This window comes from Doryrhamphus excisus, chromosome 11, assembly GCF_030265055.1.
Source record: "Doryrhamphus excisus isolate RoL2022-K1 chromosome 11, RoL_Dexc_1.0, whole genome shotgun sequence".
NCBI classification, from domain to species: Eukaryota; Metazoa; Chordata; class Actinopteri; order Syngnathiformes; family Syngnathidae; genus Doryrhamphus; species Doryrhamphus excisus.
In genome coordinates, this window is record NC_080476.1 from 4,753,019 (window position 1) to 4,777,836 (window position 24,818).

Genomic DNA, 24,818 nt, shown 5'->3' on the forward strand with positions numbered 1-24,818 from the left:
GCGTGACAGACTTTTTTTCTTTTATAATGCAAATAGTGACAGGTATGATTGTGAACCTAGCGAGTCATAACGTATGTATAAGTCTAAAAAATGGTTCAATATGCAGTCGTCCCTCGTTTATCACGGTTAATTGGTTCTAAACACAAAGGAGATAATTTGATGATGGTGAATTTCCCAGAAGCACTCATTATTAATAAATTGAATATTTTCGTAGCACATAGAAAAACCGTGTATGATTTTTTTTCAATACCACTGTATACATGAAATAATACCTCTATTGTGACTTTTATACTTTGTTGACAACACCGGTCGAGTGGTTAGCGTGCAGACCTCACAGCTCGAGACAAGGGCTCAAGTCCACTCTTGGCCAACTCTGTGTGGAGTTTGCATGTTCTCCCAATGCATGCGTGGGTTTTCTCCGGGTACTCCGGTTTCCTCCCACATTCCAAAAACATGCTAGGTTAATTGGCGACTCCAAATTGTCCATAGGTATGAATGTGAGTGTGAATGGTTGTTTGTCTATATGTGCCCTGTGATTGGCTGGCGACCAGTCCAGGGTGTACCCCGCCTCTTCCCCCGAAGACAGCTGGGATAGGCTTACAGCACCCCCGCGACCCTCGTGAGGATAAGCGGTAGAAAAAGAATGAATAAATCATTGAATGAATGTTTACAACATATTGTTCAACAGACAGAAACCGCTAGCATAGCAAGCTACCAAGCAAACCAGTTCGCCTCTCTAATTTACTTACTCTAACCTTAAGAAAGTGTTTCAAACGGAGGATGGGAGGAGTACTTTGTTGTGTTGGACATGCAATGGCTGACTACATAGCCAGGGGTGTGACGGCATCTAGTCTAATGTGATGTCACATTACTGACGCCCAGTGGATAGAATACATCATGTGTAGAGATTGTTTTTCAATATTTTTGACTATTTGTCCATAGTCAACCAAGAATGAGTAGTAATTTATTAATTAGTTCAGGGAAAATCCCGATTGTGTGCGGGTGTGTAGGGAGACATGACTGTCATCCATTTTAATTCTCATGAAACAGCGTTTGATACCAGCGTGTTTGTCTGGGTCGTGACGTCATAAAAGGCACCGCTGGGATTCGAACCCAGGATCTCCTGTTTACTAGACAGGCGCTTTAACCAACTAAGCCACGGCGCCGGTTACGTTGTGGGTGAAATGTTGTGTTTATGAACGATGTCATGAAGTACTAATGAGATGTGTTGGGAAAGTTCTGATAAAAACGTATTCAAACATAAATCGTGCTTAACGTAAGTTAAGTTCAGCGATAATTAACACATCAATACAAATAGTGCCTCTACGGCATAATGGCGTCATTTAATTGAAAGGAATATCTACTATGTAAACATGATAATGACGTCATTTAATTTCAAAGTTCGATATAGCAACAATGTCAATAAATAGTGCTCTTAAAATGATTGTGCCGCCATTAAACTAAAGATATTGAATACGTAGAGTGACCACTAGATGGCAGTATTTATCACTTCACGTACTGTAACAAAGAGTTTATATTTATGATATAATTATTTATTATATATTATTTATTATATTATTACATAATTATTTATATAATGATTATTATTTATTAGGTAAAATATATATTATTTGACAATTCTTATTCGTATCAACATTTCACATTTTTCTCTTTACATTAGGCGTTATTGCTCTATGGTTCCACTTTTCTCTCATTAAAAAAAATCCACAATGTGCTGATAAATAACACAAATAAAAATGGATACAGCACCCCTGATATACAGTCTATTGTGACATATGACAAAAAGTAGTTTACTGGATGTTGAAAATGGATTTCTTTAAATGTGATCCTGACATGTGTTTAGAACCAGGAGTGTACACAGACAGGTGTGTGAAGGACGTCGCTGCCACCCCTCTTTCCCTTGTAGAGTCTTATAATGCGTTAAGAAACTATTTGTTATAGTTAAAAGGTGTGATGACGTCACATAGTGGTTCCTAGTTGACTACTTGTCGCATGATGAGGACGTCAATATCCAACAATATTAATTTTAATGTCACATAAACACAAGAAAGACTGTAATATCAGGAAGTAGGTCGGTACTTAAGTTTAGGCAAATGGCAAAAAAGACAACTGTTGAGACATTGGAGACCACGCCCACCAAGAGGCGGGACTAACGGGGCAGCCTGTGCCGTCTTCTGCGGCTGTCAGTCAAAGTCCAGTCGGCCAGCTCGCTGATCCCACCAACACGACCCGCTAAAGTCTCCTCCACAGAACCGGAAGTGTCCGAGGTAAGACCAAGACGGCCACGCGACGTGTTTGTGTTCGATGTCGACTCAGAAACCGGAAGCATCGTGACGCCGTCAAAACAAAAGGCTAGAAAATAATACCCGCTGCCCACATTTCGTCACCTTTGTGCACCGTTAGTGTGCTCGCTCTTTGTGACGCGATTGTTGGTGTTAACCCGGCCCGTAAACTCTGCGAGTGCGCACAAGAGATCAGCAGTCCAGTACAAACGTCTTGAAAAGTCAGAACCACTGTCATGTTCAAGTGTGTTCTTGAGTCCGCTGCTTCTCAGGAGCAAGCGTTTTCTCTGCCCTCACCTTGTGGTTCTGACTGTGTGCCAGGATGTCTCGGGAGCAGCAGGCGGTCGCCCGGGCCAGAAAGGCCTTCCAAACGGGTCGGTCCAAATGTTTGGAGCACCGCATCCGGCAGCTGAAGAACCTGCAGTGTTTCTTCACACAAAGACACAGGGAGATCTCAGAGGGCATCAAGAAAGACCTCAACAAGGTGAGTGGACTTCCAGGTAGCATGGTTCCAATAACTGGACTTCCATGGCTTATTACTGCTGTGTTAAAGGGCTATTAAACAGAGGCTGGCACAGACCTGGTTCTGGTTGGGTCTCATTAAGATGGTCTCTTGCAGAGCGATGTAGTGGTCCAGCTGTATGAGATCCTCGGCCTGGAGGAGGAGATCAGCCTGGCCATCAGGAAGCTGAAGGAGTGGGCGGCGCCACGACCTGTGGAGAAGAACCTGCTAACGCTGTCGGACACGGTCTACATTAAACCAGAACCTCTGGGTGTGGTCCTCATCATTGGGGCCTGGAACTACCCGTGGGCTGTCACCTTGCAGCCCCTCATTGGCGCCATCGCTGCCGGTAAGAATGGACTGCCTCCAAACGTGCGTGTGTGTGATGACCTTTGAGTCACATACACACTTCACACACAAGGGATCAAATAGTGTTAATATTTTATCACTATTGTGTCCACTTTTTATGTGATCATGTCACTTCCTGATTCTGGCCAGTGTTCGTGTGACTGGGTCAAAGGTTGGCCAGTGGATTTGAGTGATAGGGCATGAAATCAGCCGAGTCAGCACAAAATAACTGTGTTGGTGTTGAGGGCAAGGAACGAGCGCATGCATAACGACGCTTTGTCATGCAAACACTAAGTGTGTGTTAGCATGACACTGCAGGCTGTGGTGCGTGGGGCCTCCATGTGTGCTTACACGGTGTGGACTTTATGCTAAAAACTCACACTGCACTAAAGTATTGGGACACAGCTCTGGATGAAGTTGGTGTGGTAGAACCAGCTCCATCAAACACCTTTGGGATCATCATCACTTGTTTCCGAGACCCCTGACCTTACAAACCTTCTAGGAAGAGTGAAGCTGCTACACTTGTGTGTTTAAGGAAATGCATGAGTGGGAAATGTGAGGCTAGAAAGGCAGCCTGAGGCTTAAGAGCTAAGAAAATAGTAAATGAATAACTGTTGTAATACTGTATGTCAACATGTGACACATGAAAGCAACATGGCTACCTGAGCTGCCCGGGGAACCTCAGTACTTGTTCTTGTGGTACATCAGGTAATGCTGCAGTAATCAAGCCCTCTGAGGTCAGCGCGCACACGGCCAAGGTCATGGAGGATCTTCTGCCGCTCTACATCGACAAAGTAAGAACATCTTCATGTTGCTGCTGTAGTAGTGGTAGTATTAGTCATCTTTGTAGTATCTGTGTAGCAGTTGTCGTATTAGTTGTATTTGTATTAGGGCCAGTTTTAGTAGTAGTAGTAGTTTTAACAGTAGTATTTGTAACAGTTGTGTAGTAGGATCTTTAACATCTATTACTCTATCATCTATTACTACTAGTACCACTACAGTGGTACTAGTAGTAATAGTTGTAATTAGAATTGTAGCTATAGTAGGTATAATAGTAGTAACATAGTAGTAGTACTTATAGTAGTTATTGTTGTAGTAGTAGTTGTTGTTGTGCTATGCTGACGTGTGACACCCACCCAGGAGCTCTACCCGGTGGTGACCGGCGGCGTGCCAGAGACCCAGGAGCTGCTGCGGCAGAGGTTTGACCACATCTTCTACACGGGCAACAGCGCGGTGGGAAAGTTGATCATGGCGGCTGCCGCTAAGCACCTAACGCCCGTCACACTGGAGCTGGGAGGCAAGAGTCCGTGTTACATCGACAAGACGTGTGACATCAGTATCGCTTGCAGGTTTGCACAGAGAAACTCTAGAACATTCCAACATGGCGGCCTACTCGTAAGGTTGTTTACTTTGTAGGCACGGGGCGAGTACACCAAGTGTGGTCCAACATGTTGACTATGTAGTAAGGTAGTGTGTACTTTGTAGACGTGTGGCTTGGGGCAAGTACACTAACTGCGGTCAGACCTGCATCGCCCCAGACTACATCCTATGTGACCCCGCCATTCAGGACAGCGTTATCGAAGAGTTGAAGAGGGCCATTAAGGTACTGCATGATCTTTACGGTCAGTTCCAAAACCCAAAGTTCTGACTTATAACGTTGACGTTTTGTGGCAGGAGTTCTACACGGATGACCCAAAGACGTGCTCGGATTATGGACGCATCATCAACCAGCGCCACTTCAAGAGGATCATGGCGTTCATGCAGGACAGCACGGTCGCTGTGGGCGGAGACAACGACGAGGACAAGTGCTACATAGGTGATGGTCCTGAACCACGAGCATGTGAACCCACACGGTCTAACTGGCTCCTAACGGCACATGTGCTCTAGCTCCCACCGTGCTGCGGGATGTGAAGCCTGACTCCAAGGTGATGCAGGAGGAAATCTTTGGACCCGTCCTCCCCATTCTTCCCGTCAGCGGTCTGGAAGACGCCATCCAGTTCATCAACAACAAAGAGAAGCCACTTGCTCTCTACATCTTCTCTTCCGACCAAAAGGTAACACTGACTCTTTGACTTGTTATTGTCCAAGCAGGTCCAATGTGGGCGTTACATACATAAACATGGACTTTGTTTTTTTCACGCACGGGTGTCAAACTCTAGCCAAGGAGGGTGGAGTCACTGCAGGTTTTCTTTTTTCGTCGGTCATTAAAGCAGGTGAACGATCAACACCTCATTGAATTTGAGGGATGGAGCTCATCAATTAAATCATCTTCTGGAGAAAACCTGCAGTGTCTCAGTCCACTATGGCACGAGTTTGACACATGTGCTCTAACGTGTCTGTTATCTGGGTCAAGGTTATCCAGAAAATGAATGACGAAACCTCCAGTGGAGGTCTCCTGGCCAATGACTGTCTGGTGCACTACTCTGTCAGCTCACTGCCTTTTGGGGGCGTTGGTGAGTGCACACGCACACACATAACTTGGAGATAAGAGTTCAACCTTCAGACTGTCGTGGTCCATTTGTCCTGTTGTCAGACCTTCAAACTCAAGAGACTGTAGTCCTGCACTTTGTTGGAATGTTGCCCATCATCCACGATCATTATGTGACACATGAACACATCTCTGTCTCTTTTCTGTGCATTCTAAAGATACAAAAACAGATAAAAAGAGACAAGTAAGAATGCACTTAATGAGACGCACCTATTCCGCCTATAAAGCCTTCTGACAAAAAAATTCAAACTGCCAAATACATCATGTGACCTGCTTCTTCCCCAAACTACAGCTTGTCATTATTGATATTAACATTGTTACACCGAAACACTACATTACTGGCATACACCTGGCAACACCACTAGCTAGCTATTTGCTTCACCAAACTCACAGAATCAAGCCACTCCCGAACGTTAATGTTATATATTGTAGCTGTTTTGATGCTAGGTGTAGCATACAAAACGTAACTCCCTGCTATTTTTTCCCCCAACTATTTATTTAAAGTATTTAAAGTCCTTGTGTTTTTTCATAATTATGACAACCTCAGAACTTTTTCTCAAACTTAATTTTCCAAGAATTACAACTTAAGTTATTGTTTTGTCTTTTTTCTTTAATATTTTATCATTAATGCTAGTAAAATAAGGTTATTTTCCCTTATATTATTACCTTATTCTTGTAAAAGTACAAGTTTTTCTCTTAATTTTTTTTCTTTAATCTTGTAAAATTCCTGCTGTTTTTTTTGTTAGAAATTATTATTAAATTCTATTTTTAGAATGTGCCGCGGGCCAATAAAAAAATTAATTAGCTATGGGCCACAAATGGCTCCCGGCTACACTTTGGACACCCCAGGACTAGCGGCCTGAAGAAGATCTTCAAGCCTTCATGTTTTTAGTCTTGTCCTTTGAAGCCTCCTTGTACTCCATGTCGTGTTGAACAAAGGATTTCTCCAGACCTTTACTGCTCCCAACGTTGTTGAAAGGTGCCACCATGCAGCGTGGACTCCTGTTCTGTCCTGTCATTGAGGTCCACGTGGTGAAGATGTGTGATGTCCTTCCTGCAGGTAACAGCGGAATGGGCTGCTATCACGGCAAGTTCACCTTTGACCAGCTGAGCCACCTTCGAGGATGCCTGATCAAGAAGCTCAACATGGAGAGCATGAACGACATGCGCTACCCTCCTCACACGGCCAAGAAGCTGGGCTGGGCGCGCTTCTTCATCCTGAAGAACATCAACCTGGGCTGGATCGGCCGCATGCTGCTGCTCGCCGTCATGGCCGTGGTTGCGGCCGTGGTCATACAGGTGAGGATGTTGCTGCACAGCGCCCCCCTCGCAGGTGGAGGCAGGAGGTTTACTCACGATGGTGGTGTCTTTCAGAAGTATCTGCGTTAAGATGACCTGCTGCTTTCCAGCCGGCCCGGCCCTCAGCACTCTCAACCCGACTAAAACAGCTGATTCATATATTTGCACAAATATTTAGCTGCTGTCCTTATTTTACATTTCAATACGTAGCTCATCTTAAACTTGATTTCAACTTTTAACTGACTTTCTAATATAAAAACCCCTGCGTGAGGAAGACGTTTCTAAGTGAAGGAACATAGATGTTTGTTTGTTTGTTTTAAATCATGAAGTAAGCTTGGTTCTTGGTTCTGAGTCCGTTTCATTTCATTGTCATCTGGTCTGGAGACACCAGATGGCTCTGACCCAGCACTAGTTTGTCTTTTATGTCAGTAACTGTAGTTACTAACTTTTTACCACAAAGGAAAAAATGGGCTTTCTATTTAGATTTTTAAAAAGAATGATAATAATGCTTGGGATTAATATTTGAATAAATGCTGCCATGCATCAATCTCCAGTCTTTTTTTTTTTTAAGGTAGACATCTTCATACCTAAAATAATGAATTAGACAAAGCCTTTCCCAGCAGGTGTCTGTGTTTTTGTTCCACCCACCTCCCATGCAGGATGACGAGCCGCTCTCCGCCCTTTTGCAGCTCCTCTAAAAGTAAGCAGGTTGCCAGCAGAACCATCAGTGTTTTGTTCTGAAGCTGGAACCTATCATGGATCTCCTCTGCCTGATGGTTGGTCTTCATCTTGTCTCTGTGTGCACAGGTAGGACGATGGAACACCTTTTTTCTATAGATTAACTTTAGCAGGCTACATCACAGGAGTCCAACATGCAGACCGGGGATGAGCTTTTTAAACGACCCTCAACTTATTACATGAACACAATGAGATATTAGCTAATAAACAAATTAGCTTTGTCACCTGTATTATAAAGACGTGGATCTTTACCATATATGGACCTATATTGGATCGCTCTACTCAAGACATAGCATTGGGATTTGTCCCAATACTTTTGTCCATAGGATGGACATTAAAGGGCACAAAAGACTCCTATTTAGCGTGCTTAAAGTGTCACATGACCAAAGACAAGAGGGCCGTGTTAGCATCCGAGGGACAAGTGTAGATTGCACCTTAGCGCTCATAAGTTCTCACCAACACACAATGTCATGTTGTGCGTGGGAGGTCAGGGGTCAGTGAGAAGGTGCCACCAAACACCAGTCATTAACCAGAGAAGAACAAATAATTGTGTGTGTGTGTGTGTGTGTGTGTGTGTGTGTGTGTGTGTGTGTACAGCTCAGTGGTGTTACCAGAACCAGTACTCCTGTGATGACACCTGCAGAGGTAAGACCGCATGGATGTGTCTCACTTGCGCACTTACAATTACCCGGATGCGCATTTGCCCGACTTACGTTCATATATGTAGTGACACTTTTACACCAGAGGGAGGCGCTATAAGAAAGTGAAGCTAAACCTGACAGTAACTGCAGCCACTTCATTAGGTAGACAGTCCAGTGAGCTCATGAACACTGACACATGATCAACTTGTATAACATTAGCATGTTAATGCTAGCGTCGGTCTGGTTTTTGACGCATGCTGTCATGCAGACCCGGGCCACTGGGCGGCCCAGTTTCCTCGCTGTGGAGGACTACGCCAATCTCCCATCAACATCGTGAGCAGCAAAGTGCACGTGAACACGGCCCTGCCCCCCCTGGAGTTCATAGGTCACACAGACCGGATCAACATCACGGTTGAAAACAAAGGACACTCTGGTGATGCGCCGTCCACCATCTTCACTCACCATTATGGCTCCTCATTCTTCTTCTTCTTCTTCTGTTCCCTGCAGCTCACTTTCACCTTCCTCAGTCGGTCAGGCTAACTGGGGGAGCTCTGCCGGGTCACTACAGAGCCGCTCAGTTTCACTTTCACTGGGGGGCCAGCGGGACACCTGGATCAGAGCACACCATCGATGGAGAGAGGTTCCCTATGGAGGTAAACAGACTGTGTGCAAACTACTAAGTACACTTAAGTTAGTAAAGTGTACTAACTGATGTATTCTGTTTAAGACATGTCTACATACCTATATACACACACACACACACACAATGACTTATGTAAAATATGAGCCAATCATGAGGTTACGTGTGCATCAGCTTCACATCGTACACATCAAGGAGCCCTACGGATCTCTGACAGAGGCGGAACACGACATGTCAGGAATTGCCCTGTTGGCCTTCCTCTTTGAGGTACTGCTACCTTCTCAGGTATGTTAGCATGTGTGGACAGATGATGGGTGTTCCGTTCACAGGAAACGAGCGAGGATCATCCTCACCTGGACACCGTCATAGCAGCTTTGGGCCAAGTGCAGCACAATGGTACACATGATGCCAACACAGGAGGTGGAGGTCCAACAGAATTTCCTTCACTTGTACTCATCTTCTTCACCAAGGCACCACAGCGGTGATAGCAAACTTTCAGCTCAGCGACATCATTCCCTCCTCCAAGGACCTGCACGCCTACTACCGTTACGTGGGTTCCATGACCACGCCAGGATGCGAGCAAGCCGTTGCCTGGACCGTCTTCCATAAGAGGCTGGCAGTCAGCAGTCGGCAGGTGAGACCCTCAGTGGATGCTCACCTTCATCATTATCATACACACACTAACATATGGATAGGTTGTGGTAGTTCAACCTTCATGAAATATCCCATTCTGCTCAGCTGGATGCTATCGTCCAGCAGTGTCGCTTCTGGACAGGACAGCCCATGATGGACATCTTCAGGCCCACTCAGCCCCTCGATGGACGGGTTGTGTACCGCTCCAACTTGGCTGCGACTCTGAAGTTAACCTGCTTGTGGTTTGATGCTTTCTCTCTGGTGCTCACAACATTGGTTCTGATCGAGTAATAAGCACACGCCCTCATACACACAGCACACTGATCCTTATTTTTTCCACTGATCCTTTTAATATACATATTTTATTACATAAAATTAGAGAAATGTTGACTGATTAGCACTTCGATTTGCCTTAGTGCAGCTTAATGTGTAATTATAAAGTAAATAAACTGTGATTGCAATATTAATAATAAATGTACATTTTCCTGCTTCAATCATGATTTAGGTCCAGTCAGTAAACCTGATTCAGAGTTAAAAGTTGTGAAAGTTTTCACAAGTGCTTTTTCTGTTGCGCCAGCCACGTGCGCATGTGTTGTACCTGTTCCCCAACACTGCTCCTGGCTGTGCCGCCTGTGGCGCTGTACTGTTCTACGCTGCTACTGTAGTCCCACACAGACGCCACGTCGCTTTCAAACAGCGGGCTGAAAACACAGACAATGTCATGACCGACTGCGTGTGTGTTCGATAGTGTATGTGTGTGTGTGTGGTTAGAGACAATAACCTGATAGCGGCGAGGTCATCCAAGGTGAGTTGGGTCAAGGTAACATTTCGTGACTCAGCTGTGAAAACGACTTTACCCGACAGAGCGTGAGCATCCCTGAACGGCACCTGGAAACATTTAAACACACTTCATTAGGTAAACTCTATACGAACCATTAACTGAATGTGTTTATGATGGATATGAGGAAGGAGCACCTCACCCCCTTCCTGACAAGATAGTAGGCAAGGTCAGTCGCCAACATATCCGCACTCAACGCCGCCTCCATCACGCTCGCATTGATCTGAAACAGAAGCACACACACACCACCTCCACCTCTTATTTATGATGTGTAGGTAGTAGAGAAGCTTTGACCTCTAACCTTAAGGGTGGAGATGACCCCAGTGGTGACCTGCAGCACGGCGTGGACAGAGTCATAGCAGTCAAACATGGCCTCCTTGTCTTCCTGAGGGAAAACGCCCACCACACAAACACGTCACAGAGGTCACATGGGGAGGTGAAGGTCATGTTGGTACCTGCAGGTCCTTGTTGTACGAACTGGGCAGGCCCTTCAAGGTCATCATGAAGCCTGCACACTGCAACGCCACTGAACATTCAATGCATCGCTTTTGGAGAAAGGACTTTGAGACGTTGTGTGAAAAGCAAGAGGTCTTACTCTGCCAAAGACTCGTCCTGCCTTGCTTCTGATCAGCTCCAGACTGTCAGCGTTCTTCTTCTGGGGCATCAAACTGCTGCCTGTGCTGGACGTGTGCACATGCAAACAATAAGGAAGAAGGAACATTTGTTCTTTGTTGGCTCCCCGCTGCAGGTGTCAAGTGACTGCTAAAAACACACAAACACTTCAGCGACAAAGACGTGGTGAGGAGATAAATGTGTGTGCTAAGCACTAACACAACGTGTGTGACATGTCATTGCACCTTTTACAAGCTCTGTGCACACAAGCTAGAAAAAGGACACCCGACTAAAATGAACACATTGTTGCTTTGAATCTATCACAACCTTTATCTGTTCATGAAGTCGTTCTTGTGTACACACAACAAAGATAATGACAAACTGACCTGTAGGCATCAGACAGCGTGACGAATGAGAACTCTTTGGTGCTGTAAAGCAGAAGGTCCTCAGCCATCTTACTCAGGTGAGTTAAACACAGCGAGGCCCAGAACAAGAACTCCACTAGCACAAACACAAACACATAATTAACGTAAATTTCACAGACAGCTCACTGACTTGCTGTTGAACGTACCAACAAAATCTCGTTGTGCTGTGGCGTCCATGCTGTTTAAGCTGATTTCATCAAAAGACAACTCTGTAAGCAACAAACACTCCTGTCACTCATTTCATTCAAAAATCACGAGTGAAATCCAACACTGAGAATTTTTTTTTTGGTGTTTCTGACCTCTTCGTAGCAGCTCCCTGTCGATGTTAAACGGCGTTCCAGCGATGGCGCCGCTGAAAACAGCAGGAAGTGACCACACATTGCATGTGTTGTTAAGTTACCCAAGGTGTGTGCGTATACCTGCCCAGAGGTAAGACGTTCACTCTCTTCTTGATCTCCTGCAGACGCTCCACGTCCCGCCTCAAAGCCACAGCGTAGCTTCACGTCCCGAAGTACGCAAGGAGGAAGATGGGAAAGATGTGAGCCGCTGACTGTCACATGAAGACAGGAGAAGACTTGAAGCTGACCTCAGCATCCAGTGGCTCCATCTGATTGGCTGAGCTCTCTGCATGTGTGTGTAACCAGGAAACAGTACGTCTATCTCCCTGGGGTTCAGACGAGCATTAAAGAGATGTCATGTGCACATCTGAGAGCGTCCATGTGCTGTGGCCTTACGCAGCAGCCCGCTCCACCGTGGTGGAGATGAGCAGCAGAGCGCTGTCCGTCAAGGTGGAGATGGCGTCACGCAGCCACAGGCGCATGTCGGTCACCACCTGAGGCACAAATACTTGAGAAGGAGCCAAACAGAAAGTGACATACATTCCCATAGCCTTGCCCCAACCTGGTCGTTCCTGCTCCTTCCTGTGTGTAGCTTCCCTGCAGTGGTGCCAATCAGCTCCTGCAAACACACACAGACAGATGTACTAAAAAAAACACACACACACACACACATATACATACACTCTACAGTAGTGTGAAAAAGTGTTTTCCTGTCTTCCTGATGCACGTGTCTCACACTTATATGTTTCAGACCATCAAACTAATTTAAATATTAGTCAATGACAAGCTGTTTTTAAATGAAACATTTTCTTTTTAAACATAAATATACCTTAACTGAAATTAAGAAATCTAAAACCATTTTTAAAGCTTTTGGACTCCAGCAAACCACAGTGAGAGCCATTAAGCTGTTATGCACACATGGCAAAAACATGGAACGGTGGTAAAACATCCCAAGAGTGGCTGGCCAACCAAAATGACTCCAAGAGCGCAGAGGCGACTCCTCCAAGAGGTCACAAAAGACCCTACAACAACATCCAAAGCACCGCAGGCCTCACTTGCCTCAGTTAAGGTCAGTGTTCATGACTCCACCATAAGAAAGACAATGGACAAAAACGGCCTGCATGGCAGAGTTCCAAGACCAAAACCATTGCTGAACAAAAAGAACATTAGGCTTGGTAGGTAAGGTAAGGTAAGGTAAGGTAAGGTAAGGTAAGGTAAGGTAAGGTAAGGTAAGGTAAGGTAAGGTAAGGTAAGGTAAGGTAAGGTAAGGTAAGGTAAGGTAAGGTAAGGTAAGGTAAGGTAAGGTAAGGTAAGGTAAGGTAAGGTAAGGTAAGGTAAGGTAAGGTAAGGTAAGGTAAGGTAAGGTAACGCTGCATTTGAGAAAAAGAACATCATACCAACAGTAAAATATTGTGGTGGTAGTGTGAAGGTCTGGGGTTGTTTTGCTGCTTCAGGACCTGGAAGACTTGCTGTGATAAATGGAACCATGAATTCTGCCGTCTACCAAAAACTCCTGAAGGAGAATGTCCGGTCATCAGTTGGTGACCTGAAGCTGAAACCAACTTGGGTTCTGCAGCAGGACAATGATCCAAAACACACCAGCAGTCCACCTCTGAATGGCTGAAGAAAAACCAAATGAAGACTTTGGAGTGGCCTAGTCAAAGTCCTGATTTGGATTTTTTTTTTCTCTGATGATAATGAAAAGTTTCATTAAAAAATGAAATTTGTGTTCCGTTTTGTTGTCACTGACTTACATTTACATTTGTTTGATGATCTAAAACAAAAAAAATCAGAAAGGGGCAAACATTTTGTTTAGATTTTGGCTTTTCAAGGCTGTTGTACTAATAATTGATAACAGCGTATTTCACTTTAATGTTTTTATGTTAGAAATAAATTGCTTATTTAAAGGGGATCGACTATGCAAATTTCTTTGACCCTTTGTATCGAGTTGTGGTCTCCTATAGAGCAGCTACACACAATAACCAGCACAGAAAATGTTTTAGAGTTTGCAGAATCTGCACCTATTCCAGCTGGATTTCCTTTGATTTGTGCTTCCTGACAAAACTTCCATGCGCAAACCTCATTATCTGAAACTTTGTCATCGTTTAACACGAGAATACAACACTCATAAAATAGAAAAAACATAATAGGTCCCCTTAAAAGATGTTTTGTCTCACTTCCGTCTCTTCTTCTTGCATTTTGAACCTTGACTTTGAACCTCATCAAAATCCAACAGTGCAAAATGTAAACGCTTGCAATTTTTAAACTGGTCTTAAATTAAATTACCTTGAGTCTGCGCTCATTGGCAGTGTGTATGTCTTCGTCATCAGCTTTGATCAGAAACACACCTTTGGTCCACTCCTCAGAGATCTGCACATGCACATGCGGACCTAACTCAGTAAGACCAGAACCAATAAAACCATTAATAACATGTACATGAAAGTGATGGTCCCAACATTTTGTGAGAAAAGTGGATTTTTGCTTATTATGTGTCCCTAGATAAACAGCAGCAGGGCCCCTAACCTTTCAACTCAAACATGAATGTGTGAGTCAAGCGTCTGGCTGCTGCCATGTGACCTTGTTGCTGTTGTCCAACTCCCTTAGCATCAGCAGAATGTGGAGGAATGCGGTGCCACTGCATCTATTAACTCCCTACAGACCCACACACACTGCAGGGAGTGAGTGGGACCTACTGTGTGTGTGTGTTCGTATGTAAGTGTGCGCACCTGGTCCAACCCTTGTAGGATCTGTGTCTTCTCCTCTGTGGTGACCAGCTTGGCCCTTTCCAGCGCTTTCACATAGGCTTTGCTGCCTCTGATGTCAGCGTCCCACATCCTCTGATCGTAAGCGATGGACGCGTTGAAGCGCTCCATCACGGGGTCAGTGGCGCCCACAAAACGACCCCCCCACAGCTTGGAACCCTGACAGGTTGACCCACAAGCACAGTCTGTTAGTATAATAACACACTATTGCAGGGGTCGGCAACCTTTACAATCAAAAGAGCCATTTTACCCCCTGGCTCACTAAAGAAAAATAGACTGGAGCCGCAAAACATCATTTAAAAACAGCAGAGACGTGCTCAAGTGGCTAGCGCGCAGACCTCACAGCTAGGAGACCAGGGTTCAATTCCACCCTCGGCCATCTCTGTGTGGAGTTTGCATGTTCTCCCCCGTGCATGCGTGGTTTCCTCCCACATTCCAAAAACATGCTAGGTTAATTGGCCACTCCAAATTGTCCATAGGTATGAATGTGAGTGTGAATGGTTGTTTGTCTATATGTGCCCTGTGATTGGCTGGCCACCAGTCCAGGGTGTACGCCGCCTCTCGCCCGAAGACAGCTGGGATAGGCTCCAGCACCCCCGCGACCCTCGTCAGGATAAGCGGTAGAAAATGAATGAATGAAAGAATTAATGAGAGACGTGCTCACATTCAGAGCGAATTGCGAGTCTCCCAAGATTTTGATTGACTGCCAGATTTGGAGGGAATTTTGGGGTATCAAAGTAGTTCAGAGTTGATCAAGTAGTCTTGGTCTGGAAAGTCGGATTTTTTTCAAAGATGCGTATTTTCCCCACTCGGGTGTTAAAAAAAAATACTTGAGCAATGTGACGGGAGCCACAACAAAGAGGCTGAAGAGCCACATGCGGCTCTGGAGCCGTGGGTTGCTGACCCCTGCACTATTGAGTGCAAGTGAAGGATTTTAATCAGATTACAAAAACAGACAGAAAGTTTGCAAAAGCAGCTGAACTTCTGCCCAAATATGGACCCTCAGTGGTCACATTATTAAGCACACCAAACGTTCTGTTGTTAGACGGAAAAAAAATAAATAAAACTTAGTTTTTGATTAGTTTGATACTTTACCTCTGCAGTGTCCATCTTGAATTCAGATAGTAGTTTCTTGAGGTTGTTGTTGAATGCAGAAGCTTGTAAATCAATGACAGTCAATAGCAAAACTTTTAACACCACCAGTCAAACTCGTTTAGCGTGAAGGTGTCAACATTTAAAGACCTTATTTTATGGAACAAACCACCCATCTTTACTGCTAGCTGTTACAACTATTACCGATACTATTAACATTTTCATTACATACATAACATACATTACTGTACGTAGCTAGCTAACAGTATGAAACAAATGCTAAAACGTCTTCACCCCACAGACATTGTGTTGATAAATGTGAATTAGCATCAGAAAATATAACATACGACAATGTATATAAATACATTAGAATAGATAACTCACCTAGTCACAGACGTGCTCACGTCTTGCTCCGTGGAGCGAAATGCATTCTGGTATATCGTCATCAAAAATACCTTTGCGTTATCCAGATGAGGAAAAAAGATTAAATCAATCAATTTGATATATGCTATTTTAGCAGTGACGTGCAAAATTGTGATGTGTTTTATTTTTTGAGTTAGTAACAGGTAGTAGTCACCAACCGCGGAACCAAGGAGGTCTAACCCTTTGTTTCACACGGATATTTTTATGTTGGACCATACTTACAAAAAGCTTCGCAACATGGAAGTGTAAGAATATATTGTTTTATTCTGTAGATTTCATTTTTTACCTGTAAGAAAATGCGTTTAATTCATGTATAGATTGTAATGTTGTAGAAATAGTAGTTGATATTAGATTTCTTCGGTTTCTGATAGTTGATCTATCGAAGCACGAAATTAACTCCCATCCATTTTCTATACCATCTTCATTGGTGTCACGGGTAAGCTGGAACCTATCCCAGCTGAATAAATTGTGTCATAGAATAGAATGACAAATTATATTAGTATGACTAATAGTAGACAAAATGAGGGTTTAATCATGTATAATACTTTTTTTTCATAATTAGGAAAAATGCAAATGCTGCCATGCTCAGTAACTATGAGGTAAAGCAATATTTAATATATATATTATATTTATTTGAGATGTTTTTTTCAGTGGAGTGATATTTGTTTAAATGTGTATCAGGTGTTCAAGCTCCTGACAGACCTGAAGGGACAGAGGAGCGAAAGCGGCAAGAGCAAACACAGCATTGGGCAGCAGAACCTCAACACCATCATGTATGAGGTGAGTGCATGACGTCATCTGCTGCCAGCAGGACTCTCATTAAGCTCTTCACTTGTATCTTACACACACACACACACACACACACTTGTCTCTCTCTTGTCTACGCATGGCAGACGCTGAATTATTTGTCCAAGAGTCCATGTAGCCGTCAGAGTCCAGAGATAGTCAAGGAGTTTCTGTCCACCATGAAGCACCAGAAGCTGACCAAGTCAGTTGAAGCGTCTTCCAGAGATCAAACATGAGACGTTGTCATGTGATGTTGTGTGTTTATTATCAGGGCTGAGAAACTGCAGCTCATGAACCACAGACCACAGAGAGCAGTGGAGATGCAGCTTGTGAGTGAATGTCTTCATCGTGTCATATTGTGTTCTCCGGTAGTGAGGTCTACATTCCATATACAATGTGAGTGTACATCATGTTGTTGTTTGCTGCTCAGATGGTGGAAGAGAGCGAGGAGCGCCTGTCAGAGGAGCAGATTGATGAGCTCATCCAGACCATTTCACAACTTTTACCTGGCGATCCTGAGCAGGAAGATGCTGCTCCTGCTGACGCGGAGGTAGCTTGAGGACCGCTAGAGCAGAATTTGTGACAATTTTGTGTTGCTGCTGAATGAGACCGCCATGTAGAAGCATGACAGCGGCGCTGTTAAGCAGGCTAAATGGTCTGTTTCAACAATACGGATTGGCTGAGCCGACATTTGACTAGAGCCACCCAATGTGTAGTTATTTTTTGGTCAGGGTGGTCTTTGAATGCATCACAAAGGTGAGGGTGTTTTTTCTGTAAGATGGGATGGTTTACAAAATAAAAAAATATCCAAATGACCTGTGCTAACTTTGATTCTTCCATGTGTAGCCCTCTGTAGGAAGTTTGGAAAATCCAGAATGGCAAAAAAAAATCAATTTAACATTTTGTCAGGAGTCTATGTTCTAAACATTAAAGTGTAGCTTTAATGAACGACTCGATGAACAAGCTAGTCGCACGTGCACTAATGATGTCACATCACAGAACAATCGGTTTTGAACTTCCTGTTGCATCATTTTCCTGTTTTCACACACATCGTACTGTGAGGCAATGTGAAGGTTGCAGGATTTATTCCCAGAACATGAAATGACAATCTTAAAAATGTTAGCCATTAGCTTCATGTTGTTGCACACAACAAATAAACTACTCGGTTCACAGTAAAAGCTAATGTGTTTGCTCCTCACACACACAAATCAAACAAGAAGCCATCAAGCCAGCCAATGACAGAAAAACGATGCAGTCCTCATCCATCTCCATTATTTCCACCACATCCTGTGTGGCCATCTGCTGGTAAAATCAATCATTTATTATTTATTGGCATGTATTATTTAGCATGATTCATATCAGCTGCATGCTACCTTGTTGCTCTGCAAAGCTCATTAAAAGGCTAAGGTTGTAACATTAACGAGGAAAGTGCATGACTTTAGGTGGTCTTATCGCCCATGGGGGCTCTCAGTGAACATAATCGATGAGGTAAAATATTATTTTTTTTATCTCCAGCGCGGAAGTAGAAAAAAATATGTACTATGACGGAATACACTTTAAAGGCCTCCACCAATAGGAAGGGTCTATACAGATGTGCTCGACCAATAGGCGCTTAGCTCTCCCCGGGCTGCGTTGGTCTTTTCTTGTGTTTTTTCGTCCTCCATAGTGAACTGGACCTGAGCCTACTAGTCTAAAGTTCCACACGAATCAGCGTCTCTTCTTCGCGACTCAATGGCGCAGACATTTCCACTGATAGATTCGCTGCAGCAGAGGAGCTGAGAGGTTCCGAACGCTTCTGTAGTGCTTTTTTTCCTCCACATTTTTCAGGAGGGGGTGAGTCAAGTCCATTTGAACGGTTCCGATGTGTTCACGACGCTAGCTAGCCAGTATTATGTCGTCTCTCGTTCACCTGGTGACTCGGTGCCGACATGGTGATGATGATGATGTTGCTGGGCCTTCACGAGATGTTTGTGTATCACGGTGGACTTGTTGATGTGTGTGCGTTGTGTCCATGCATCAGAACCCTTTCCTCAGAGAATATACAAGCCCATTTGTGTGCGTATCACCCCCCCCCCCCCCCTCCTCATGCCGAGTCAGGAGCAGAACCACAAAGCAGTTCAGAGGAGATAGTGCTAATGGACCTTCCCAGTCCAAACAACAAAGTTGGGAAAAAGGGGAAGTGGATCCAACCTGACAAAAGCGCCAGTCAGCACTTAGTGGGGAAGAAATGAGGAAGTGTGTGGTTCTGTTGGGTCGATAGTAACGTGAGCTGCTTGCTGGGCTCAAACTGTCAATGAGAGTGAAAACACCAGAGACGTTTAATTGGTGGCGGCGCCGTGTGTGGGTGTTGTGAACTCTGATCCGGTCCAATTCCCTGAGCATGCCGACGAGCACTGAAGCGAAGGTTCTGAAGAGCTTTTAAAGAGAACTCGGTGCACACTGGTGGTCACATGATGTGTTTCTGTTGTTCCAGGTGGACAAGATGGACTCGACCTGGCCGACGAGTGCGGCGGGGCCCACCCCGACTCACCCCTGAGTGCGCCTTCTGGACAACAGGACTTACTGAGTGTGCCTGTTGACCTTGAAAAATGAGAGTGAGCAGGTCTAACGTCCTCCTAGGCTGCGTCCTCCTTTGCTCTGCTTCCTTGCTCTACCTGGGGCTCAGCGGCCTCGACTGCCCCCAAAAAAGCCACCGCTTGCGCTGGGCAGAGCTCCATCGAGCCTCGGCCAACCACAACACGTCGCTGATGGAGCATCTCCCAGAGGACACGCCCCTCATCTTTATCGGCGGCTTCCCCCGCAGCGGCACCACCCTTATGCGGGTCATGCTGGACGCCCACAATGCCGTGCGCTGCGGCGAGGAGACCCGCGTCATCCCACGCCTCCTCACCATGCGTGCCTCCTGGAGCCGCTCGGTCAAGGAGCGCATCCGGCTGGACGAGGCTGGTGTCACCGACCAGGTTCTGGACTCGGCAGTGCGCTCCTTCCTGTTAGAGGTGACATCATCACACGTAGAATGTCCCGGACTATCCACATCTGACATCACAGTGATGTTGTTGCAGGTGATCGTGGGTCACGGAGAACCCGCTCCTCGTCTCTGCAACAAGGATCCTTTTGCCTTGAAGTCTCTGACCTACTTGGCCCACATCTTCCCAAAGAGCAAGTTTGTCTTGATGGTACGAGACGGACGAGCCTCCATCCACTCGGTCATCTCTCGTAAGGTGAGGTCGTGTTGTCTGAGGCTCAGCCTCATGTTGCTATGGTGACATCATGATGCGTCATCCTGCGTCCACGCTGACGACGCGTGTCTCTCATCCTTAGGTCACCATCTCAGGCTTTGACCTCAACAACCACCGAGATTGTCTGAGCAAGTGGAGCGGCGCGGTGGAGACCATGTTCAATCAGTGCGTGGCGGCCGGCGAGGACCGATGTCTGCCCGTGCGCTACGAGCACCTGGTCCTCCACCCCGAGCAGGAGATGAGGAAGCTGCTACACTTCCTGGAACTCCAGTGGGATCCAGCGGTCTTGCACCATGAGGAATTGATTGGCAAAGCTGGAGGCGTGTCTCTGTCCAAGTGAGTATGGACCAATTTGTGTCCAGGATCCACCTGATCCGCTAAACTAAAGCTGTGTCTCAATTGGCACACTTCCAGACTACCACTTAGTATTTTGAGTGCCTAAGTGTGTTCACACTGAGAAGTACGTAAGTGCAGGGCAGGGCAGACAGTAGCTGAATATTACACTCAAAACTGTGATAATGCCGAGTGTGCAGTGCTGTACACTTAGCACCCTTAACTTATTCAATACTACACGTTTACCTACACGTTTTTTATGGACCCAAACGCCCGACCCCAACAACGTATTTATATATTTCTGTAAGAAGCAGAAAGCGGTGTTGATGCTCTCCACTGATGGATTTCACTTGAGAGCAATTTTTGCCCATAAAAATGGCCACAAGGTGGCAGAAGTGCAGTTTGTGTTATGTTGATAAATTTGTTAGCACGCAGGCCTCACAGCTAGGAGACCCTAGTTCGATTCCACCCTTGGCCTCTCTGTGTGGAGTTTGCATGTTCTCCCCGTGCATGCGTGGGTTTTCTCCGGGTACTCCGGTTTCCTCCCACATTCCAAAAACATGCTAGGTTAATTGATGACTCCAAATTGTCCATAGGTATGAACGTGAGTGTGAATGGTTGTTTGTCTATATGTGCCCTGTGATTGGCTGGTGCCCAAAGACAGCTGGGATAGGCTCCAGCGCCCCTGCGACCCTTGTGAAGAAAAGAGGTAGAAAATGAATGAATTAACTAATTAATTAATGATAAACTTCTTTAGATATTTGAGCTGTCCCAAATTCGACCTTTTTCTAGTCGGGAACTGATATTTTCCTGAAACGTATCTATGTTCTACTGCTGATTACTGAAGAACGAAAAAAGTGAGAAACCATTTTTTTTCTGATTAAACATTCATTTGTCCATTTTCTATACTGTTTATCCTCAAGAGGGTCGCGAGGGGTGTTGGAGCTGATCCCAGCTGACTTTGGGTGAGACGCGGGGTACACCCTGGAAAGGTCGCCAGCCAATCACAGCGCACATATAGACAAACAACCATTCACACTCACATTCATACCTATGGACAATTTGGAGTCACCAATTAACCTAGCATGTTTTTGGAATGTGGGAGGAAACCGGAGTACCCGGAGAAAACCCACGGGGAGAACATGCAAATTCCACACAGAGATGCCAGAGGGGGGATAGAACACAATATTCCGTGTGCCTTGAAAGTCAATATCGTCTAAAATGGCCAGCACTTTGAAGGGGTTGTCTTTTGAAAAATGTCTGGGATTGAATGAGTTACCATGAGTACCATTAAAAAGGAGAGAAGAAGAAGAGCAACAACAGTCATAGATTTAGGACAGCACTACAACTGTCAAAATGTGTGCACTCAGGAAGTAACATGAACGAACATTCTCATTTGTCATGTTTCCACTCAGGAGTCATTCTGACTTTTTTGAGTTTTGGTCCAATTGAATACTTCTGTCCCTGTACTTGAATAAGTATACTGTGTACACTACGCACTTAGCGCACTTAGCAAACATTTTAACACTAATGTTATCCCAAGTCTATTACTGTCACACAGACAATGACTATATTTACCCACTCCTTTTTAATGGTGAATCACAACCATTCCAGTTTGTCTCCCCTTCCACGACTTAGCGAAGATAGCGACTATTGAGTGTGCACTGCCCACTCAAGTTTTGAGCGTTTTGAGTGCCAGTGTACTTACAGTGTAGTGCATTTTGATGTACTCCTCAGTGTGAATGAACTTATGTACCCAAAAGTCAAAGGGCTGTCCACACAGGAACGTTTTTCAAGTCAAAAGCAACCTAATTTGATAAATGTCTGCCTTTCAAGCACATGGCAATGTCGTTCTGGGTACCTTGAAACTGTATTTTTGAAAAAATGACCTCCATAGTGAGAAGATCTCATAAGGCCGGCTTGATGTTGCCGTGTCGACAAGCAAACCGGTACTGATAAGTATAGTTTTGGTGCCAAGTGGTTCTGTCTTATGCCTTATGTATTACATTGTTTTCACCCAGTGAGCCGAACTGAAGATGCTCCCGTCTAGATGAGACAATTTACTGATCTGAAACTGTGTAATAAAAACGAGTGTTCCTGTATGGACACTGTGCAACACACACTCAGAAACAGTCCTTCTGTTGACCTTGTTGTGACCCCGGGCAGGGTGGAGCGCTCTACAGACCAGGTGGTGAAGCCAGTCAACACAGACGCCCTTGTCAAGTGGGTTGGTCACATCCCAGATGACGTGGTGGATCACATGGCTGAGATTGCCCCCATGCTGGCCCGCCTGGGCTACGACCCGCATGCCAACCCGCCTGACTACGCGAGGTCGCCATCGCTGTCCAGTCGCTCACGGGTGAGTACACGGTTCCCTTCACTGCCTCACAGAAAGTATGTAGTTCTTAGCGAGGGACTCACCCTCTTTACCTTCTCTCCTCAGACTTGGAAAGTAACAGAACCTCCTCGACCATCTTAGAGGACAAAAAAAACGCTTTGGGGTTTTTGTTGATGCACCTTAAAGGCAGACTTCCTGTCCAGAGCTATAAATGCCTCACCGCCATGTTTTTAATTTTTTTGTGGTCGTCAGCGTCTGGACAGAACGCCATTATGGACCAGGTGGTGTCATCATGTGACCACCCCCTTCCTCCATTGTCACCTCACCAAGAATGTGAAAGTTGGGTTAACTTGACTTTTAAGATGTTTGACTATTTTCTTAATAAATTATTTTGGTGGTCCTCAGCAGGCGCCCTCTAGTGGTGCACACTGGTATGTCATCCTAGCATAAAGAATGTCAACTTCATTAAACTGCTGTTACGACTGCAGATCTCCAATCCATTGCTTACTGTTGATCATTCCTCTGACGTGAAGTGACCTTTCATCTCCATCAGCAGATGACGTCATCATTGTGTGGTCGAGCAGGCAGCTGGAGGTGGCACATTCTCACTGACTGGAAGGTTGTGGCGGCCTGCAGTGGGTGGGGCCTCTGTGTTGCATCCAGTCATGTACCAGAAGCACCTGGAGAACTTGGACAAAACAAAAGTGGACCTTCTGTCGGCCTGAAGTGTGGCATGCAGGCATTACCTGATGGTTGACAGTGATGTAAACAAGCGGGTTCAGCACCGTGCTGCTCTTCGCCAGCAGCGATGGGATCAAAACAGCAGCGGGCGGCACCGCTCGAACACGTCCAAATGATGAGAGCATTGCCACGATGGCGTAAGGTGTCCAGCACAGCAAGTAGGCCGTCACCATGGCAACCACCAGCAGCAGCACACGTCCCTCCCTCCTTTCAGCCGAGTATGGGCCAGTCCCAGCGACCTGCAGCTCACGCAAATGCACCGCTGATGGTGGTTACATGATCAAAGGTCAAATCAAAGGTCACACTCACCCGTGTGTCCAGCGCCCGTACGGCCACCAGGATGGAACCATAGCAGAAAATCATCAGGCCCAACGGTAGAAGAAGGCAGAACACAAACAAGCACAGCACATAGGAGCGAGCCCAGCCCGAGCGCTCGCCCCACTGGACCGAACACGTGGTGCCGGCACCCTCTGGTCCATAGCTGCATGCAAACATGTGATGTGAAACAAGGTAACAAGACTGAGGAGGTGTGGTACCACCAACCTGCTCCAGCCCAGCAGAGGTGGCACCGTCCACACCAATGAGTAGAACCACGAAGCTGCCACAGCGAGCCGGGCCCTGCGGTATGGAGAGGAGCCAGGGCGGGTGCTGCAGCGTGCCACCCAGTACCGCTCCAAGGACAGCAGAGACAGAGAAACAAGAGACACCATGCCTGTGGGAAATAGCATCCCGTTGCCATGGCAAACAGCATATTTCCACGTGATGCAAACATCAGCCTCACCAAAGAGAGCGTTGGAGAAAGCATACCAGCGGCACTCGGCCGACCCGCTCAGCAACCGTCCCCTCACACTGGCCGCCAAACTGAGCGGCGTCCCGAAGACGCAGACGAGCATGTCGCTGGTGCTGATGTTGACCAGCAGCAGATTGGATGGCGTGCGCAGCGCTGGGAAGCGCGCAAACACCACTAGCACCAAGAAGTTAGCCAAGAAGCCCAGGAACAGAATGAGGCCCAATGCCACTGCTGCTGCTGTATGACCCGCTCGGCTCAGTGCTCCACTGGCAGGAAGTACCGTGGCGCTGCTGTTGCTGTGCTGCAGGGCGGTCTCCATGGCAACCTAGGCCTCTATCATTCCATCTCAAGACCAACTGAGGTTCTACACAGACCCACTAACACATGGCACTTTAATGTGGTACAGTTTACAGGGGCGGGGCTAATGTGACATATTAAAGAAGGCTCCACCCACTACAAAGTCAGCCAAATATACACTTTGTTGGCTTGACTAGGTACACCAGCACAAT

General features: G+C 45.8%; 6 protein-coding genes and 1 non-coding gene across 10 annotated transcripts; 4 read left to right on the plus strand and 3 right to left on the minus strand.

Moving 5' to 3' along the window:
• Window positions 1-1,092: 1,092 nt before the first annotated feature.
• On the minus strand, window positions 1,093-1,166 carry trnat-agu (transfer RNA threonine (anticodon AGU)). The gene has a single exon. It is a non-coding gene; the product is annotated as a tRNA-Thr (tRNA).
• Window positions 1,167-2,145: 979 nt separating this feature from the next.
• On the plus strand, window positions 2,146-7,487 carry aldh3a2b (aldehyde dehydrogenase 3 family, member A2b). Its single transcript, XM_058087518.1, has 11 exons — window positions 2,146-2,288; window positions 2,625-2,787; window positions 2,923-3,154; window positions 3,862-3,947; window positions 4,294-4,502; window positions 4,639-4,756; window positions 4,828-4,969; window positions 5,041-5,207; window positions 5,507-5,606; window positions 6,702-6,940; window positions 7,016-7,487. The coding sequence occupies exons 2-11, from the start codon at window positions 2,626-2,628 to the stop codon at window positions 7,028-7,030; spliced, it is 1,470 nt and encodes a 489-aa protein (XP_057943501.1). The 5' UTR covers window positions 2,146-2,288; window position 2,625; the 3' UTR covers window positions 7,031-7,487.
• Window positions 7,488-7,695: 208 nt separating this feature from the next.
• LOC131138274 (carbonic anhydrase 4-like) lies at window positions 7,696-10,182 on the plus strand. Its single transcript, XM_058087072.1, has 7 exons — window positions 7,696-7,747; window positions 8,588-8,752; window positions 8,827-8,972; window positions 9,134-9,226; window positions 9,289-9,355; window positions 9,430-9,593; window positions 9,698-10,182. The coding sequence occupies exons 1-7, from the start codon at window positions 7,696-7,698 to the stop codon at window positions 9,881-9,883; spliced, it is 873 nt and encodes a 290-aa protein (XP_057943055.1). The 3' UTR covers window positions 9,884-10,182.
• Window positions 9,359-16,268, minus strand: asl (argininosuccinate lyase). 3 transcript variants are annotated; one of them, XM_058087519.1, is made up of 17 exons: window positions 16,044-16,261; window positions 15,663-15,724; window positions 14,532-14,726; window positions 14,092-14,175; window positions 12,368-12,424; window positions 12,202-12,299; window positions 12,054-12,131; window positions 11,887-11,964; window positions 11,767-11,819; window positions 11,614-11,676; window positions 11,429-11,543; window positions 11,026-11,110; window positions 10,886-10,945; window positions 10,732-10,815; window positions 10,573-10,653; window positions 10,374-10,480; window positions 9,371-10,293 (listed from the first exon to the last, which is right to left on the minus strand). In XM_058087519.1, the coding sequence occupies exons 2-17, from the start codon at window positions 15,675-15,677 to the stop codon at window positions 10,143-10,145; spliced, it is 1,404 nt and encodes a 467-aa protein (XP_057943502.1). In that variant the 5' UTR covers window positions 15,678-15,724; window positions 16,044-16,261; the 3' UTR covers window positions 9,371-10,142. The 3 variants fall into 3 exon arrangements, with proteins under 3 accessions (XP_057943503.1, XP_057943502.1, XP_057943504.1); XM_058087521.1 differs by having other exon boundaries at window positions 10,149-10,293; window positions 10,568-10,653; window positions 16,044-16,268; XM_058087520.1 differs by lacking the exon at window positions 14,092-14,175 and having other exon boundaries at window positions 9,359-10,293; window positions 16,044-16,267.
• On the plus strand, window positions 16,058-17,674 carry crcp (calcitonin gene-related peptide-receptor component protein). Of its 2 annotated transcripts, none has more exons than XM_058087522.1 (6): window positions 16,058-16,327; window positions 16,645-16,681; window positions 16,764-16,862; window positions 16,976-17,070; window positions 17,140-17,197; window positions 17,299-17,674. In XM_058087522.1, the coding sequence occupies exons 1-6, from the start codon at window positions 16,287-16,289 to the stop codon at window positions 17,425-17,427; spliced, it is 459 nt and encodes a 152-aa protein (XP_057943505.1). In that variant the 5' UTR covers window positions 16,058-16,286; the 3' UTR covers window positions 17,428-17,674. The 2 variants fall into 2 exon arrangements, with proteins under 2 accessions (XP_057943505.1, XP_057943506.1); XM_058087523.1 differs by lacking the exon at window positions 16,058-16,327 and adding an exon at window positions 16,367-16,518.
• Window positions 17,675-18,452: 778 nt separating this feature from the next.
• LOC131138757 (protein-tyrosine sulfotransferase 1-like) lies at window positions 18,453-23,286 on the plus strand. The gene is made up of 6 exons (XM_058087966.1): window positions 18,453-18,701; window positions 19,342-19,864; window positions 19,931-20,089; window positions 20,190-20,443; window positions 22,607-22,799; window positions 22,884-23,286. The coding sequence occupies exons 2-6, from the start codon at window positions 19,457-19,459 to the stop codon at window positions 22,917-22,919; spliced, it is 1,050 nt and encodes a 349-aa protein (XP_057943949.1). The 5' UTR covers window positions 18,453-18,701; window positions 19,342-19,456; the 3' UTR covers window positions 22,920-23,286.
• A 57-nt stretch (window positions 23,287-23,343) lies between these two features.
• On the minus strand, window positions 23,344-24,705 carry LOC131138275 (pinopsin-like). The gene is made up of 5 exons (XM_058087073.1): window positions 24,301-24,705; window positions 24,063-24,231; window positions 23,829-24,000; window positions 23,525-23,758; window positions 23,344-23,466 (listed from the first exon to the last, which is right to left on the minus strand). Exons 1-5 carry the CDS (start codon window positions 24,626-24,628, stop codon window positions 23,344-23,346), a joined length of 1,026 nt encoding a protein of 341 aa, XP_057943056.1. The 5' UTR covers window positions 24,629-24,705.
• Between the last annotated feature and the right edge of the window lie 113 nt (window positions 24,706-24,818).